Source organism: Muntiacus reevesi, chromosome 8, assembly GCF_963930625.1.
Source record: "Muntiacus reevesi chromosome 8, mMunRee1.1, whole genome shotgun sequence".
Taxonomy (NCBI): Eukaryota; Metazoa; Chordata; class Mammalia; order Artiodactyla; family Cervidae; genus Muntiacus; species Muntiacus reevesi.
In genome coordinates, this window is record NC_089256.1 from 51342826 (window position 1) to 51360111 (window position 17286).

General features: G+C 46.9%; 1 protein-coding gene across 1 annotated transcript; it reads right to left on the bottom strand.

The window, feature by feature from the left end:
• Window positions 1-671: 671 nt before the first annotated feature.
• FAM43A (family with sequence similarity 43 member A) lies at window positions 672-3708 on the bottom strand. Its single transcript, XM_065943076.1, has one exon. The coding sequence runs from the start codon at window positions 2789-2791 to the stop codon at window positions 1520-1522; it is 1272 nt and encodes a 423-aa protein (XP_065799148.1). The 5' UTR covers window positions 2792-3708; the 3' UTR covers window positions 672-1519.
• Window positions 3709-17286: the final 13578 nt, after the last annotated feature.

The window sequence follows — 17286 nt, forward strand, 5'->3', positions numbered from 1 at the left end:
GCCAGGCTGGGTTGTGGAAGGAAAGGAAATGGGCTTTTCCACCTGCTCCCCACCCCACCCCACCTGCACTGTGACTCATTCAAGCCATGAGAAGAACTTAACTTTCCTTTCTCCTTGCTTTTCCTCTCAGGAAAAACAGAGATGCTCCCACTCCTTAGAGAACCTCATAGGGACTTCCATTAGTTCTCTAACTCTCATCTTTACAGCTCCTTGAGCTGTTTGGGAAGGAAAAGGTGAATCACAGGAGGTGGTAAAACCCTAGAAGACCTTGAAAGTTACCCCTCCCTAAATCACCTCACAGGTCTGGCAGTGAGGAACAGAACTCACCTGGCATCTCCAAGAATTGCCTCAAAGAGGTCAGAAAGAGCTGATGCTTATAGAACTGAGTAAGTGAAGAATCCGGGCCTAGCTGCAGTACCCAGAGTTTCAGAGGACAGGAAAGGCCCCAGACGGTGCATAAAGTGGATTCCCCCTTCTTAATCACCTCCAAGTCCTTTGAAGGACAAAGACTATCCTCCCAACCCTATCCCATTCATGGTCACACCCTCTCCCGCCCACCCCCATGGCCAAGCATTTTCTGAAGCAGCTTTGGATGCTCACCTGTTCTGCTCAATTTTCCTCTTTATTCTCTTCCCCACTGGCGTGCAAACAGAACCAGAGCAGTGCTACTCTTAAAAAATAACAAAATGTTTTATACACATTTCTGTATATACAACTGAACAACATTTTACATGTCCCTTTTGCACAGCAAAAGATATAAACATTGGACTCTGAGAACACAGTTATGTACAAGAAAACCAAAAAGATGTCAAAAATACTTCACAACAGTGCAAAAATATTTTACACAGTATCACGGAGTGAGATCTTTTGAGCAGGAGCAAGGTGTGTGTGTTTCTTAAGGAAAACTTTTTCTAGGTATTAGATGTCAATAACTGTAAACAAAATGCGACTTTCTTTTTCCCCCTCTCCCTTCCCCACTAGTTATTTGAGGAATTTGGCAGAATTTCAAGGGTCTGAGTCTGAGGTAAACAACCCAAGCTCTCGCGCCGAAAAGACTGGGTCCAAGGAGGTGGCATTAAAGCCTCAAACACTGTGAAAGCAATTTAAAAAAACAAAAACTGTCATGTCAATGACAACGCTAGGCCCTCCCAGATGGCCGGTGGGGGAGGAAGTTAACCCCTCCTCCTCAGGCCCCAGCTGCCCCACAAACAGGAAACTGGCCGGCAGGCACTTGAAGCCCGCCGGGCTTTGCTAACACCAGCGGCCTTTCCCTTCCCCAGACCCCAGAGGGCGACCTCTTTCCGCTTCGTTGTAGGGTTTCCCCTCCCCCGTATCTCCACTTGCAATCTGAGCCCCGCTCCAAACACAGCCAAACGTGTGGGTGTAGAGGGGGAGGGTCTGGGCCTCAAGTGTCCCATTTCCCCTTTCCTGGGGCAGCTCGGGAGGTAAGGAAGTGGTGGAGAGACGCGTGGGGGTCACGATCGGGCGCCAGGGGCGCGCACAGAACCTTGCTGGGAGCTCAGCCCGAGTGGGGCTCGTCTGGGCTGGCGCAGTCCTCGGGGCCGGATGGGTCCCCGGCGGTGGCAGTGTTGGCATCCGGGCCCCCTCCTTCGATGGAGCTCTCGCTACCCGTGCTCTCGCCTGAAAGCAGGCGCGTCACCCGCAAGTCCGCCTGCAGGCTGCGCACGTCGTTGCCAAAGCTGAGCTCGCCCAGGTCGTTAATAAGCTGCGAAAGCTCGGCCCTCATGTCGGAGGTGCTGCCCAGCTGCAGAGGCGACGACCCAGCCTCGGGGCCCGGCGAGACCCCGCCGCCCCCCAGCGCCTCCTCGCGGCCACTCTCCAGCGTGTCCAGCAAGTCCCCACATTCGAAGTGCATGGCCACCACCAGCGCCCGCTTCGCCTCGGCCTCTGGCTCGGCCGGCTCTCCCTCCCCAGCTCGGTCCTCCTCCTCCTCGGGGCAACCCTCCGCGTGCTCCTCTTCCTCTTCCTCCTGCAGCTCCTGCTCCTGCTGTTCGCCGAGCAGGTCCTCGGTGATGGAGCCGAGCTTGGGCGCACTTCGGCTGCGCTCCACCGGCGGTTTGTAGCAGCAGGGTCCGTGCAAGAGCAACTTGCGCAGCGGCACTAGCGGGATGGTGTGAGCGCCCACCAGCTCCTGCTGCTGGTGACGCGCGTCGTCCCGCCGCTTGAGCCGTTTAAATTCCGCCAGAGCGTTGGCCGACGTCTGGTAAAGCAGCAGGGCCATGGCCTGCGCCTTCTCGGGCTTCGACACGAGTACCGCGTGACAGCGCAGCATGACCGCCTTGTGCTTGAGCTCGTGCCGGTACACCCAGGCGAAGACCTTGGGCAGTCGCGCGTCCGCCACGCAGTAGGTAACACGGTGCAGCAGGTACAGGTGGCCCGGGCGCCGCAGCGCGCGCTCCTCGGCGTGCACCATGCGGATGCCCTGCGCACTCACAGTCAGCTTCATCTTGGTGCCCTGACGGCCCGCCTCGCTCTTGCTCCAGATCTTGCCCACCGCTAGGTCGGTGCAGCCGTCGCCGCGCGCCTGGATGGTGGTGGCATTCCCCAGGTAGAGCACAGTGTAAGTGGGGTCCTCGCTGGTGATGTGCAGTTTCTTGCGCTTGGAGCGGAACATGCTTCCCACCCGGCTGAGCGCACCTTCGGGGCACGCCCTCGCTAGCGAGCTGAGCGCCGAGTAGTGCAGGCTCACCGCGTAGCCCTTGGGCTTGGACGCCTGCCGTGGCGGCGCCTCGGCCAGCAGCTCGAACTTGTGCTTCTTCCACGGCAGCATCTCCGGAGGGCGCCCCCGCGCAACTGGGCGGCGGCGGCGGAGCGCCGGTTGAGAGCCCGGCTGAGCCACCCGCCCCGGCCGGGCTCGGCCGGGGCAAGATCGAAAAATAAAACTCTGCTGGGAGTGGCCCAGTCCGGAGTGGGGGCGGGGGTGTGGGGGTGTATAAGGCTCGAAAACCCAGCAAAAGAGGTAGGGGTCGAATATTTTAAGATTTAACTGCAATGGGGAGGCGGGAAGGAGCACACAGATTTATCCCAGCCTGAGCAGGATCAGGGCAAAGAGTCTTAGGCAGGCAAAATGAGAGAAAGACAGCACAAGAGTGGAGCGGAAAACGTCTTTAGAAAAAAAGAGATGTGCGCGTGCAAATAAATGAGAAAGCCCCCAGCAAATGCAGCCGGGATGGTGCGAGGATACGCAAGAACTCCTCGGCGAAGGTGAAAAGGGCCCCCCTCTCCCACTCACACACACAGTCGCTAGGGCCAGAAACCGCGGAAACTCAACCGCGAGTGTACCCAGGGGTCGGTACTCCCCACCTCCAAGGGGTGCTGGAGGCAGAGAGCCCCTCGGGTGAGCGGGTCCCAGAAGCAGTTGCTGGCCCCAAGTGCGCTCCGATGGTGGGTCCGGATGGCCGCGGCGGGCCCCGCGCAGCAGTCCCCCCGTGGCTCACTGCATCTTCCCACAGGCAGGACGCCGGGGACTCGGGCTCCGCGGCTCACTGTTAGGGCTGGCTCGGCCGGGGCAGCGCGGGGCTCCGAGGGCCAGGCGTGCGCATGGTCGGCTCCCAGGACGGTCGCTACCTCATTTCTTTTCTCCGGAGGGTGTCTGACTGGGCTCCCGGGATCCCCTGGCTCGGCTGCCAGCCTTTGCAGCGCGCCCCCTCCGGTGCCACGAGCGGTAGCTGCCTCGCCAGCCTCACATCCTTGCCGTCCGAGAGGAAGATCTCGGGTAAATATAGGCCGGCACGAACCATTCGCCGCGCGGGGACAGGGGAGGAGCTGAGACAAGGATCAGTTTCAGGCTTGGACGCCCCGCGGTTTGCCGATCTTTTAAAGGGATCTGGTTGCAGCCATTGGTTGGGGGAAAGGGGAGACCGATCCAGTCTGGCAATTTCATCCCAAATTTACCAATATCCCCTATATCTACAGAAATCGCCAAGACCTGGGATTACCCCGCAGGAAAAGCAACTTGAATTCTGACACTCCACCCCCAGGCTGAATTGCAACTCACTGAATAAATGTATGTCTCCATCGAAACTTCTGGGGGAGGCGGTGGAAGGTGGGATTTAGACTATAATATGCAAAAAGGGTGGGGAAATAGTAATTCTTTCTGTGTGTGACAACTTTCTGAGAATGACTGGGTGCTGTTTTTTTTTCCCCCAGAATTTTACACTGTCAAAGAAAATAAAGAAGGGCAAAGAAAACATCTTTCACTCTCTTGGAGCCCTTTCTCCACAGATAAAGAGCAGATAGTGAAAAGAGAGATGAGTGGTAATAAGATGATTGGAGTGAACACTACAGTATGTATTTGATAAATAAGCTCCTAACCCCCAGCAGAGGCCCCGCCTTCTGTCAGGGCCTAAGTAGGAGAGCAGTTTTCTGAGATATATACAGTTTCTAAATAATCCTTGTGTGTGGTTAAGAACTCAGTTTACATATGTGTAACTCTATGGCTGATTCATATCAATGTATGACAAAACCCACTGAAAAATAAAAAATTAAAAAAAAAAAAAAAGAACTCAGTTTACTTTGGCAGGCCAGTCATTTAGTTTTATTACATCACCATCACATTATGGATGAAAATTCCTAGTAAAAATTCAAATGACTTTTGTTTCAAATAATGCCCACCCACCCTACATGACAATGATTAGCATTAATCATTCTCTTCTCTTGTGCCAACTTGACACTGTCGCTTTAATCATCTGGCTGGCTTGACCCTTGGTGAGTAACTAATTTCTGGGCTCTTGAAACAACCAGCTTTCCTCTATGGTCTGCTCACTCAAAGCAAAACCACTTGTAGCTGGAATGTGTAATAAATGTCCAATAACCCTGCATCGAACACCCAAGCTCATCCCACAGGAGGACAATAGACCCTCCCACTCTCCGGGCCCAGGCTTCTGGGAATATGGGTGTCTCTGGCTTTCATACCAGGTCCTGATGTCAGTACAACCGTAATCCCTCCTGGAGATTCTCTGGCCCTCTATTTTTGCTAACTTTTAACGTTTCTTTGAAAGTAAGTGAAATTCACTCAGTCGTGTCTGACTCTTTGCGACCCCATGGACGGTATGCCCATGGAATTCTCCAGGCCAGAATACTAGAGTGGGTAGCCTTTTCCTTCTCCAGGGATCTTCCCAACCCAGGGATCAAACCCAGGTCTCCCACATTGCAGGCAGATTCTTTACCAGCTGAGCCACGATCCCATTTTCTAGAGTCATTGGTACTGAATTTCAGTTTAACTAACTTTCCTGCGTACCTTTTGGTACCAGGCCCTGAACTGGGAGCTGACAGACCTAATTCCTGTCTCCAAGAAACTCTCAGTCCAGTGAAGAATATAAACTTCACCCAACTCTGGGCTTCTGCTGGAATGTAAATTGTATGAGAGCACCCTGTCTGCCCCAGTGCCTGGCACCACTTAATTGTTGAATGAATGAATGAAACATGCATGTAAACAAGAAGATGGAATGGATCAAATCCCCTGCGAAGATCCCAGAGTACTCTGAGAAGCTGGAAGAAGAAAAGATTCTTTGTGACTAGGAAAATCAAAGAAGGTTCCACAGAGGTGGTTATGTTTAAAATGAGCAGGATGTCACCAAGCAGGAAAGAGTTAAAGGACTTTCCAGATATAGCAAACATAGAACATAAAAATGCATGCACATGTGCAGTTTAGGGTGGCATTTAATAGCAATGAAAGAGGAGAACTTTCCTGGTGGTTCAGTGGTTAAGAATCCACCTGCCAATGCAGGGGACATGGGTTCGATCCCTTGTCTGGGAAGATTCTACATGCCACAGGACAACTAAGCCCATGTGCCACAGCTACTGAGGCCCACGTGCCCTACGGCCTGTGCTCCGCAACAAGAGAAGCCCGGCAATGAGATCACACTGCAACCACAGAATAGCCCCTGCTCTCCGCAACTAGACAAAGCCTGCATCCAGCACCAAAGACCCAGGGCAGCCAAAACAAAATAAATTAGATAGTTTCTTTAAGTGAAAGAGGAAAATTTCCTGATCAAACAAGGAATTCTCCTGATCATGCTTTCTGGGCTCCCCTAGTCTCTGAGAGAAGGAATGACCTTTTCATGGCTGGCTGGGCCCAGAATGTCATTAGACCAGAGCTATAATGACTTACCCCTCAACTGCACTGATAGGTTAATGGAGGCAAGGTGTTGGAAAGAGCTGGTTAGGACTGTAATAAGCCACTTAAGCCAAGGTTAATTCCTCTTCTGCTTGCATTTCTGGAATATCTTATAGTGGCAATGAAGTAGAAAGAGTAAGTGATCCAAACAAAAAAAATCCTATAAAAAACACACCAAATTAAAAAAAAAAAAAAAACCATCAAATTAACTTGTGCTAAGTGACCTTTAGCTGGTCCGTATCTCAAAGTCTAGACTTTACAAAAGCAGACATCATGTTCAAGCAGTTAACATTTCCAAATTACTCAGAGGTCCAAGGATTACAAGGCTGTATATTGTCACCCTGCTTATTTAACATATATGCAGAGTATATCATGCGAAATGCCAGGTTGGATGAAGCACAAACTGGAATCAAGATTGCCAGGAGGAATATCAACAACTTCAGATATGCAGATGATACCACATTGATGGCAGAAAGCAAAGAGGAACTAAAGAGCCTCTTGATGAGGGTGAAAAAGGAGAGTGAAAAAGCTGCCTTAAAACTTAACATTCAAAAACTAAGATCATGGCATCTAGTGCCATCACTTCATGGCAAATAGAAGGGGAAAAGTGGAAGCAGTGACAGATTTTATTTTCCTGGGCTCCAAAATCACTGTGGACGGTGACTGCAACCATGAAAATTAAAAGACATTTGCTCATTGGAAGGGAAGCTATGGCAAACCTTGACAACACATTAAAAAGCAGAGATCTCACTTTGCAGACAAAGGTCCATATAGTCAAAGCTATGGTTTTTCCAGTAGTCATGTACTGATGTGAGAATTGGACCATAAAGAAAGCTGAGTGCTGAAGAATTGATGGTTTCAAATTGCGGTGCAGGAGAAGACTTTTGAGAGTCCCTTGGATTGCAAGAAGATCAAACCAGTCAATCCTAAAGGAAGTCAACCCTGAATATTGTAATGAAGGATTGATGCTGAAGCTGATAGGCTCCAATACTTTGGCCACCTGATGAGAAAAGTCAACTCATTGGAAAAGACCCTGATGCTGGGAAAGATGGAAGGCAGAAGGAGAAGGGGGTGGCAAGAGGATGAGATGGTTAGATAGCACCACCAACTGAATAGACATGAATTTGAGCAAACTCCAGGAGACAGCGGAGGACAGAGGAGCCTGGCATGCTATAATCCATGGAGTCACAGAGTCGGACACAACTTAGTGACTGAACAACAATGAACAACAACCAAGGATCAGAAGGGTTTAGGGAGGAAGTGGAGGTGCTGGTGATGGGAGGTAGGGCTTGTCTCAACCTCCACGAGAGGCACCTCCTTGGGTTTCATGCAGTGGCAGAGAAACCAGTGACGCACAGCAGCAGGGAGGACTCCACTGGTGGGCCAGGCTTTCCAGCAGACCCAATGCCCCAGATCCACAGGCTCACAGAGCTGCTCCTGGGCTATCTTCTTGGTAAGCTTATTTTCAACCTGGGAGGACAGAGAAGTTTTAGGCAAATATGAGCACGCTGATGTGTAAGACACACACTGTGTAGACCCGAGACATAGAACAGTTCCAGAATAGACCTCAGCGAAGTCAGCTGGCAAGGGCTGACCGAAACTGCATGGCTAGAAACTGCACGGACCATAGACTGTTTTTTATGACACTGCCCCATCTACTGGTGCCAGGCAAAAGTGACACTTGGTGAAACGTTCTCTCACAACCAGATAAGCCAGCAGTTGAATCAACACACAGCCAAGTCACAGCTGGAAAGAAACCCAGCCTCTAACATAACATCTAAGAGTAAGCCTTTTAACTTGCATGAAGCTTTGGGGCTGGCTTTCTCCCACCTTATTTCTCGCATAATGCTCTTCCTGCTTGGTCCCCCTCCCCCTACATCCCACTGAATGAACACTGGCTTCAGCCATGACAAATGACATACCTGGGATCTTCAAAGTCATTCAACAAATATTTGTTGAGAGTCCACTGTGGATGTGATGTCATTGCTGGGGATACTGCACCAAAGCAGACAGACAGGTCTTTGCCCTCATGGGATTTATATCCTGTGGCGAGGCAGATAACAAGCAAACAAATAACTGAAAAAATATCAGTTAGTGAAGAGTCTCTGAAGAAAAGAAAGCAGTGTTAGGAGTAGAAGTAGCTGGTTTGGACTGCAGAGCCAGGGAAGGCCTCTCTGGGCAGAGACCTGGATGGGATGAAGCCAGCCAGACAAAGAAATGGAGGGAGAACATTCCATCCTGTGATGGCCAAAATGGTCGTCATAGGCCAAATGCTGCTAATGAGCACCTGAGAAGTACTGGGTCCAAACTGAGATGTGATGCCAACATGAAATACACTCAACATTTTAAAGACCTAGATAGGAATGTAAAATGTTCAATAATTTTATAGTAATTATATATTAAATGATAATGTTTTGGCTATATTGAATTACTAGAATATGCTATTAAAATTAATTTTTCCCATTTCCCTTCTTTAATGTGGCTGCTGGAACATTTAAAACTATGCATTTGGACAGCCTTGTGCTAGGCAGAGTGCACAGCCAATGTGAAGTCCCCACGGTGGGAATGACTTCAATGGGTTCAAGGACTCTCCAACTTCAAAATCTTAGTGTGAGATTATAGCCTCTTACCCTTCCAGCCCTCTTCATTCCTGACTCCTATCACATCAGCATTCCTCCAAGAGCAGACTCACCCCCTGGCTGTATCAGAATTCCGTGGGAAAATTCCTGGATCCCACCCATAAACCAGAATACCTGGAGTTAGAGGCTGGGAATATGTGTGCTTCAACTTTTTGTGATTGAACAGATACTAAAGTGCAGGGAGCTCTGCCCTAGCCCACTTCATTTTTCCCACTATCAACTCCTTCCTAACTTCTTATCCTTGCCCTACTCCTCATCCAAGACCTTCTGGATGAGCATCAGGTTCACAATTTCTGTGCACTGTATCCACTCCATCCCTGGATTACTCTGTGCTCTGCTCCTGGCGTCAGAATGCTAAGTAGAATCCTCCAGTTGTTCAGACAGTGCATCAACACATTCTGACCATCCTAAGATAGGCAGAATAATCACCACCACCACCAACATAAAGAAAGTTGAGCACAAAGAACTGATGTTTTTCAACTGTGATGCAAAGAGATCAAACCAGTCAGTCCTAAAGAAAATCAGTCTTGAATATTCATTGGAAGGACTGATGCCGAAGCTCCAATACTTTGGCCACTTGATTCGAAGAATCAGCTCATTAGAAAAGACCCTGATGCTGGGAAGGGTTAAAGGCAGGAGGAGAAGGGGATGACAGAGGATGAGATGGCTGGATGGCATCACTGACTCCATGGACATGAGTTTGAACAAGCTCAGGAGATAGCGAAGGACACCAGGGAAGCCTGGTGTGCTGCAGTCCGTGGGGTCACAAAGATTCGTACACGACTGAGCGACTGAACCACCACCACAACCACCACCACCAACCTCACCCCCCCGCCAAAGATGCCTATGTCCTAACCCCCAGAATCTATGAATAAGTTACAGTACATGGCAAAGGGAAAGGAAGATTGTAAATGGAATTAAGATTGCTAACCAACTGAAAATAACCGGGGAAAATAGCTTGAATTATCCAGATGGGCTCATTCTAATCACCATGGTCCGTGAAAGTGGAGATCTACAAAAGCATTATGCTAAAGTGAAACTCTAATGACAGAACACAGGTTGGGGACTGCCAGGGGCTGGAGGGATGGAGGAAGGGGGAGTAAGTGCTTAATGTATACAGGGTTTCCTTTGGGGTTATGAAAATGTTATGGAACTTGATGGAGGTGGTAGTTGCATGACAGTTTGAATATACTAAATACCACTTAAAGCTCAACATTCAGAAAACTAAGATCATGGCATCTGGTCCCATCACTTCATGGCAAATAGATGGGGAAACAGTGGAAACAGTGGCTGACTATATTTTTCTGGGCTCCAAAATCACTGCAGATGGTGATTGCAGCCATGAAATTAAAAGATACTTACTCCTTGGAAGGAAAGTTATGTCCAACCTAGACAGTATATTGAAAAGCAGAGACACTGCTTTGTCAACAAAGGTCCGTCTAGTCAAGGCTATGGTTTTTCCAGAGGTCATGTATGGATGTGACAGTTGGACTATAAAGAAAGCTGAGTGCCGAAGAATTGATGCTTTTGAACTGTGGTGTTGGAGAAGACTCTTGAGAGTCCCATGGACTGCAAAGAGATACAACCAGTCCATCCTAAAGGAAATCAGTCCTGAATATTCATTGGAAGGACTGATGCTGAAGCTGAAACTCCAATACTTTGGCCCCCTGATGCAAAGAGCTGACTCATTTGTAAACACCCTGATGCTGGGAAGGATTGAGGGCAGGAGGAGAAGGGGACGACAGAGGATGAGATGGTTGGATGACATCACCAACTCAATGGACATGGCTTTGGGTGGACTCTAGGAGTTGGTGATGGACAGGGAGGCCTGGCGTGCTGTGGTTCATGGGGTTGCAAAGAGTCGGACACGACTGAGCGACTGAACTGAACTGAACTGAAATACCACTTAATTATTCCCTTTAAGAGGGATAATTTTATGTTACATGAATCTCACCTCAATTTTTTAAATGAAAGCAGGATGTAAAAGAGAGTGGTGTCATATTTTAGATTCCACCTATAAGGGATATCATATGGTATTTGTCCTTTTCTGACTTTTGTAGGATAATCTATAGGTCCATCCATGTTGCTGGAAATGACTTTATTTCATTCTTTTTATGTCTGAGTAGTATTCCATTGAATATGTGTACCACATCTTCTTTATCCATTCATCTGTTAATTGTTTCCATGTCTTGGCTACTATGAATAGTGCTGCAAGGAACATAGAATTGCATGTATCTTTTTGAATTATAGTTTTGTCTGGACATATACTCAGAAGTGGAATTGCCAGATCATATGCCAATTCTATTTTTAGTTTTTTGGAGGAAACTCCATACTGTTTTCCATAGTGACTGCACCAATTTACATTCCCACCAACAATGTAGGTGTCTTCTTTTTTCTCCACACCATTATTATTTGTAGTCTTCTTTGAGAAACCTGTATGCAGGTCAGGAAGCAACGGTTAGAACTGGACATGGAACAATAGACTGGTTCAAAATCGGGAAAGGAGTACGTCAAGGCTGTATATTGTCACCCTGCTTATTTAACTAATATGAAGAGTACATCATGAGAAACGCTGGGCTGGATGAAGCACAAGCTGGAATCAAGATTACCAGGAGAAATATCAATAACCTCAGATATGCGGATGACACCACCCTTATGGCAGAAAGTGAAGGCGAACTAAAAAGCCTCTTGATGAAAGTGAAAGAGGAGAGTGAAAAAGTTGGCTTAAAGCTCAACATTCAGAAAACTAAGATCATGACATCTGGGCCCATCACTTCATGGGAAATAGATGGGGAGACAGTGGAAACAGTGTCAGACTTTATTTTGGGGGGCTCCAAAATCACTGCAGATGGTGACTGCAGCCATGAAATTAAAAGACACTTACTCCTTGGAAGGAAAGTGATGACCAACCTAGATAGCATATTAAAAAGCAGAGACATTACTTTGCCAACAAAGGTCCATCTAGTCAAGGCTATGGTTTTTCCATTGGTCAAGTGTGGATGTGAGAGTTGGACTATAAAGAAAGCTCAGCACCGAAAAATTGATGCTTTTGAACTATGGTGTTGGGGAAGACTCTTGAGAGTCCCTTGGACTGCAAGGAGATCCAACCAATACATCCTAAAAGAGATCAGTCCTGGGTGTTCATTGGAAGGACTGATGCTGAAGCTGAAACTCCAGTACTTTGGCCACCTCATGCAAAGAGTTGACTCATTGGGAAAAGCCCTGATGCTGGGAGGAATTGGGGGCAGGAAGAGAAGGGGACAACAGAGGATGAGATGGTTGAATGGCATCACCAACTCGATGGACATGGGTTTGAGTAAACTCTGGGAGTTGGTGATGGACAGGGAGGCCTGGCGTGCTGCGATTCATGGGGTTGCAACGAGTCGGACATGACTGAGCAACTGAACTGAACTGAACTTGATGATGGCCATTCTAATCAGTGTGAGGTGGTATCTCATTGTAGTTTTGATCTGCATTTCTGTAATAATTGACAATGTTGAGCATCTTCTCATGTGCCTATTGGCCATCTGTATGTCTTCTTTGGAGAAATGTCTACTTAGATCTTCTGCCCATTTTTTCAATTGGATTTTGTTACTATTGTCATTGAGTTGTATGAGCTGTTTGTATGAGCAGTTTTGAAAATGAAGCCCTTGTAGGTCACATCATTTGCAAATATTTATTCCCAGGCTATGCTCTTTGCATTGAGTCAGGTTGGGGCCTGACTCTGGAGGACCTTGAATAGCAGGTAGAGGCATCTTGCAAGCTGGGTGAGTCACTGGAGGCCTTTGAGTAGGGATGTGCTGTGATCAGAGTCGGAGCTCAGATGCCCATGTCCCAGCTCTGACTCACTGAGGGTCCCAGAACAAGATGCTGCCTCTTCCTGGGCCCTCTCCTTCCTGCTTGTGAACTGAGCAAATTCCCCTCTGGTTCTAAGATCATAAGAAGCTATGTTGGCTTTCTAAGACTGCCATAACAAATTACCATAAACAGAATGACTGAAAATAATAGAGATTTTTTTTTCCCCTCACAGCTCCTGAGGCTAGTAGAAGATAGCATCCTTCCTTGCCTCTTCCTAGTTTCTGCAATCCCTGGCATTCCTTGGCTTGTAGACACATCAGCCCCGTCTCTGCTTTCCTTCTCTGATGATGTTCTCCCCTGATTTTGTATCTTTTCTGTGTGTGCCCAAATTTGTGTCTTCTTATAGGGACATCTGTCATTGCAGTAGGGCCCACTCTAATCACATGTGACCCTGTCTTCACTTTAGTACATCTGCAAAGATCCTATTTTCGAATAATATCTTATCAGGTTAAGACTGGAATCTCTGTTATTGAAAGACAGCATTCAACTCAAAGCAAAGACCATAGTACGAAATTGCAAGGGTAAGAGAAGAAAATAGATTAGATGTCTGTAAACTCTGGAGGTCATCCTGTGTCCTAAGGCCCCAAAAATGTTCTCACCATGACTTTGCTTGCCCTGAAGCCCCACCTTTCATGCACTGCTTGCTTGGAATGTTTACCACCTGAAGAAAGGCCTGGCAGAAATGCAAAGGCATAAGAAGGCAGTCAAGAGAAGTGAAACTATGAGCCTTGCAAGTGAGCCTTTCTCATCAGCACCACCAGAGGCAAGGAATAAATGCTAAGTTTGTTCCCTCAAAAGACAGGGGACAGAGAAACTGCTCTGCCTGCATGGTTATCTTTAAAACTGGAGCCTTCAATCTTCACATTTTCATTTGTGCTAGTAAGTTCAGTTCAGTCACTCAGTCATGTCTGACTCTTTGCAATCCCATGGACAGCAGCATGCCAGGCCTCCCTATCACCAACTCCCAGAGCTTGCTCAAACTCATGTCCGTCAAGTTGGTGATACCATCCAACCATCTCCCCTCTGTCATCCCCTTCTCCTCCTGCCTTCAATCTTTCCCAGCATCAGAGTCTTTTCTGATGAGTCAGCTGTTTGTATCAGGTGGCCAAAATATTGGAGTTTCAACTTCATCATCAGTCCTTCCAATGAATAAATACTAATAGTACTTGTAAATAATAATGACCACATTTGCTAGATCGTTGGTTCATGGTGCCGTTGACCTTTACAGGACAAAGAGGGCAGGATGTACTCTTCTTCCTGGGTTATATAGTGAAGGTACCATGCTGATATTGCCAGCCTAGGCACCTTCTCTGAGATCTTCTTTGTGCCACTATTATTTCAGATACTGGAGTGAAACAAAGGATGGCATAAGCAGGAGGGGCAAGGAATCTATTAGGTAAGAACGTTACCTAATTGAGCACCTTAGTGATTATCTATTCCAACACCCACTTTCAAGCATGAACCTATTTGAGAACATCCTGATGCTTGATTATTTAGCCTTTGCTTAAACACCTCCAGCAACAGAGAGCTCACTCCTTTTCAAAGCTGTCATTCCATCTTTGAACCACTCCAATTGTAAGAAGGCTTACACAGGTTGAAATGGCAACTCTGTAGTTTCTCCCTACTTGTTCTAGTTCCACTTGGCTTGTCAGAACAATCCTCTTCTGGCCCTATGACAGTCCTTCAGATAAACAAAAACAGCCCTATATACTTTCTCCTGACTCTATTCCTCCAACTTTTTTTCAATTCCTTGCCATCCAAGCATACCTGCTAATATTATCAATGTATCTATTAAAATGATTTAGGGGAGGGACCACAGTTAGAGACAAATAGTGAAATCCCAGTGGTCAGAAGGCCTTCCCAGTGGATTAGGGTCTTACTGGTGGTGTAGTTCATCACTCCACCACTGACGAGCTATTTAACCCCGGATGAGTCCCTCTGTTGGACTGATGACCACTAAAATACAAGCTCATGGGGGCAGAGAGTTTGTCCATTGCTGAACCCCAGAGACTAGTAATGAATGAATGAATGAACAAATGAAAGAAACCTGGCACTTTCCATCCGAAGATTTTAGCGTTGCTGATTATTCATTCTACTAGGAGCCTTCTTTATTTTGTATGACTTCACTGAACTTTACTGGATCTCAATTTCTACTGCCAAAAGTTCAGAAAACTGACAGTGCCCTTTCTTACTTGCTGTTGTGAGGGAAAAAATAATTTGCAGAGTCATCTGTGAATAAAATACCCCAGAAATTCCAGATATAACTCCAAGAGTTGGGAAAAATTCATGGGTTCAAATACAGTACACATAGGATCTTGTAGCCTACCCACCAAAATGAGAGGTCTTTTACATGTTCATTGAACACACAGTGACTTGCACAAGAAGGAAAGCAATGTTTGAAGTGACTCAAATTTATCATTTATAGTCACTGTTGAACTATTGAAACTTGCTTATGTGTGGGAATCCACCCATTTTCGACAGGGATAAACTGAGAATCGTAGATAATCAAAGGGAGTTTCCTACTGATTCAGTGACTCTGTGGAGAGTGCCAGACTTCTATTTTCACAACTCTCAGTCTTATGCAAGCTGCTTTAAAGTCCTTGTGGGAGAAGTTGGTGTAGAGAATGGGAAAGAGGGAGGGCAGGGTTACGAGCGTGCCTTGGGACATTTTTCTGCCACTGACACATTGTTGGCCAAGGGGTGAAAACAAAACCAAAACAGAAACCCACCCACTCACCCCTCTCCATCCCCAGAGAGAGGTGGAGCCCAGAAGCACAAGAGTGTGAAGTTGGAGCGCAGAAAGCTACTCCAAGGTTTATTCCTACATGTGGATTTGGGGGACTTGGAATTGCATTTGTTGAATCACAGTAAATCAAGAATGAGGAACACCCCATATTGCTATTTGGAAACTGAATAGAAGGCTCCCAGTTTCCAAATCAATGCAACGTTCTCCAAGAGTCAACTATTTAGGGAATCTTGGCCTCAACAGGTCTCAGCTATATGGGGTATTAGGAAGATCTGACTAGTCTTCCAGACACAAACATTTCCACTGTCATGACAAAGTGAGGAGAGTTTGGCTGGGTTGTGTTGTTCCCTGAAGTGTGTGGGTGGAATGGCTTTTGTAGTTAGAGGGTAGGGACTGGGCTGATTCATCTTTGCAACTTCCTCACTCAGGAGCAGCAACCAACACCTTCTCCACCCTTCACCATCACCATCATCACTCCCCGTGCCCCCATTTCACTTTGTTCCTCTGAATCTAGATCCCACAATCGTGTCTTATCAGTATCCTCAATTCCCCTTCCTCCTTGCCCTCTCACTGAACTAGCCTCATAATCCTTCAGTATGAACCAATTATACATCTGGAATCTCACCAGCATTGTCCAGTTGTGAAAATGAACACAAAATACTAGGCAATGACCTTGCAGCATTATCTCATTTACTACCTCTGCAGGACAGGAATTATTATTATCCTCATTAACCAGATAAAAAAAGCTGAGATTTAGTTCTTTGTCAGTGGTAGATTTGAAGAGTATCTCAGGGGGGAGTAGATTTTTTTTATGCCTTACTTATTTGTCAGCTAAGAGTAGTTGTTGACATTTTATGATGTCAGTGTCTTTTTGATGCCCTATCTATCTTGATTAAATTATCACTTTATTTGATCCAGATTTTTTGAAGCCCAGGAGAAGAATGACAATAGAAACCAAAAGTGTTTGTTTTCCTTAAATCGCTGAAGGTGACAAAATCTGAAAAAGAAAATGAAGGTGAAGTCCCAAGTTTCTAACTGAGCTCTAGGTGGCAGGTTTGTTTACATCCTCTCATTATTATTGTCACTAGAATAGAAAGTTCATTGACTCTTGCTTTATGAGTTAGTTTTGTCCACTGAGCCCTGGTGGTTCAGAGGGTAAAGCGCCTGCCTGAAACGCAGTAGATTCAGGTTTGATCCCTGGGTCAGGAAGATCCCCTGGAGAAGGAAGTGCCAGCCCACTACACTACTCTTGCCTGGAAAATCCCATGGACGGAGGAGCCTGGTAGGCTACAGTCTGTGGGGTCACAAAGAGTTAAGACACGACTGAGCAACTTCATTTTCTTTCTTTCTTTCTTTCTTTATCCACTTAGCTCTAAGAGAATGCCAGAAACTGTCTCTTCCATTTTAGTTCTGGAGATGATGTTCAGGTTTTTGGTGTTTTTTTTGTTTGTTTGTTTGTTTGTCTGTTTGTTTTAGTAATCCAATTATATTGTAGGTTTTTGTGGTCATGCTTCAGTGCATGTATGATCTTAGTTCCTGACCAGGGATCCAACCCATGCCCCCTGCAGTGGAAGGGTGGAGTCTTAATCAGTAGACTGCCACGGAAGTTCCTCAGGTTTTTTAAAGATATGCTGTCTCTAAGTTGAGAGATGGGAGAAACCACGTTCTAATGTTTTCCTTCACTGATCTGTGAGCACCACCTTCCCAAAGCCCTGCCGACTACTACATGGTTTGTCAGCAATCCTTTGGGTGTTTTCCAAAGTGCACTCCAATTCAGTTAGAGTCAGCAGTGAGATAAAGCCCACAGCAGGGCTTAGCAGGGAATGCAGAGATGGGTGGGGATATGGTTCCAGCTCTTCCTGACCCAGACTTGCTATGACTGACTTCTAGATAGTGCTCTTCAG

What these genes read in the sequence shown, in the direction of transcription:
- FAM43A (XM_065943076.1), bottom strand. Translation starts at nt 2,791, where the DNA reads ATGCTGCCGTGGAAGAAGCACAAGTTCGAGCTGCTGGCCGAGGCGCCG.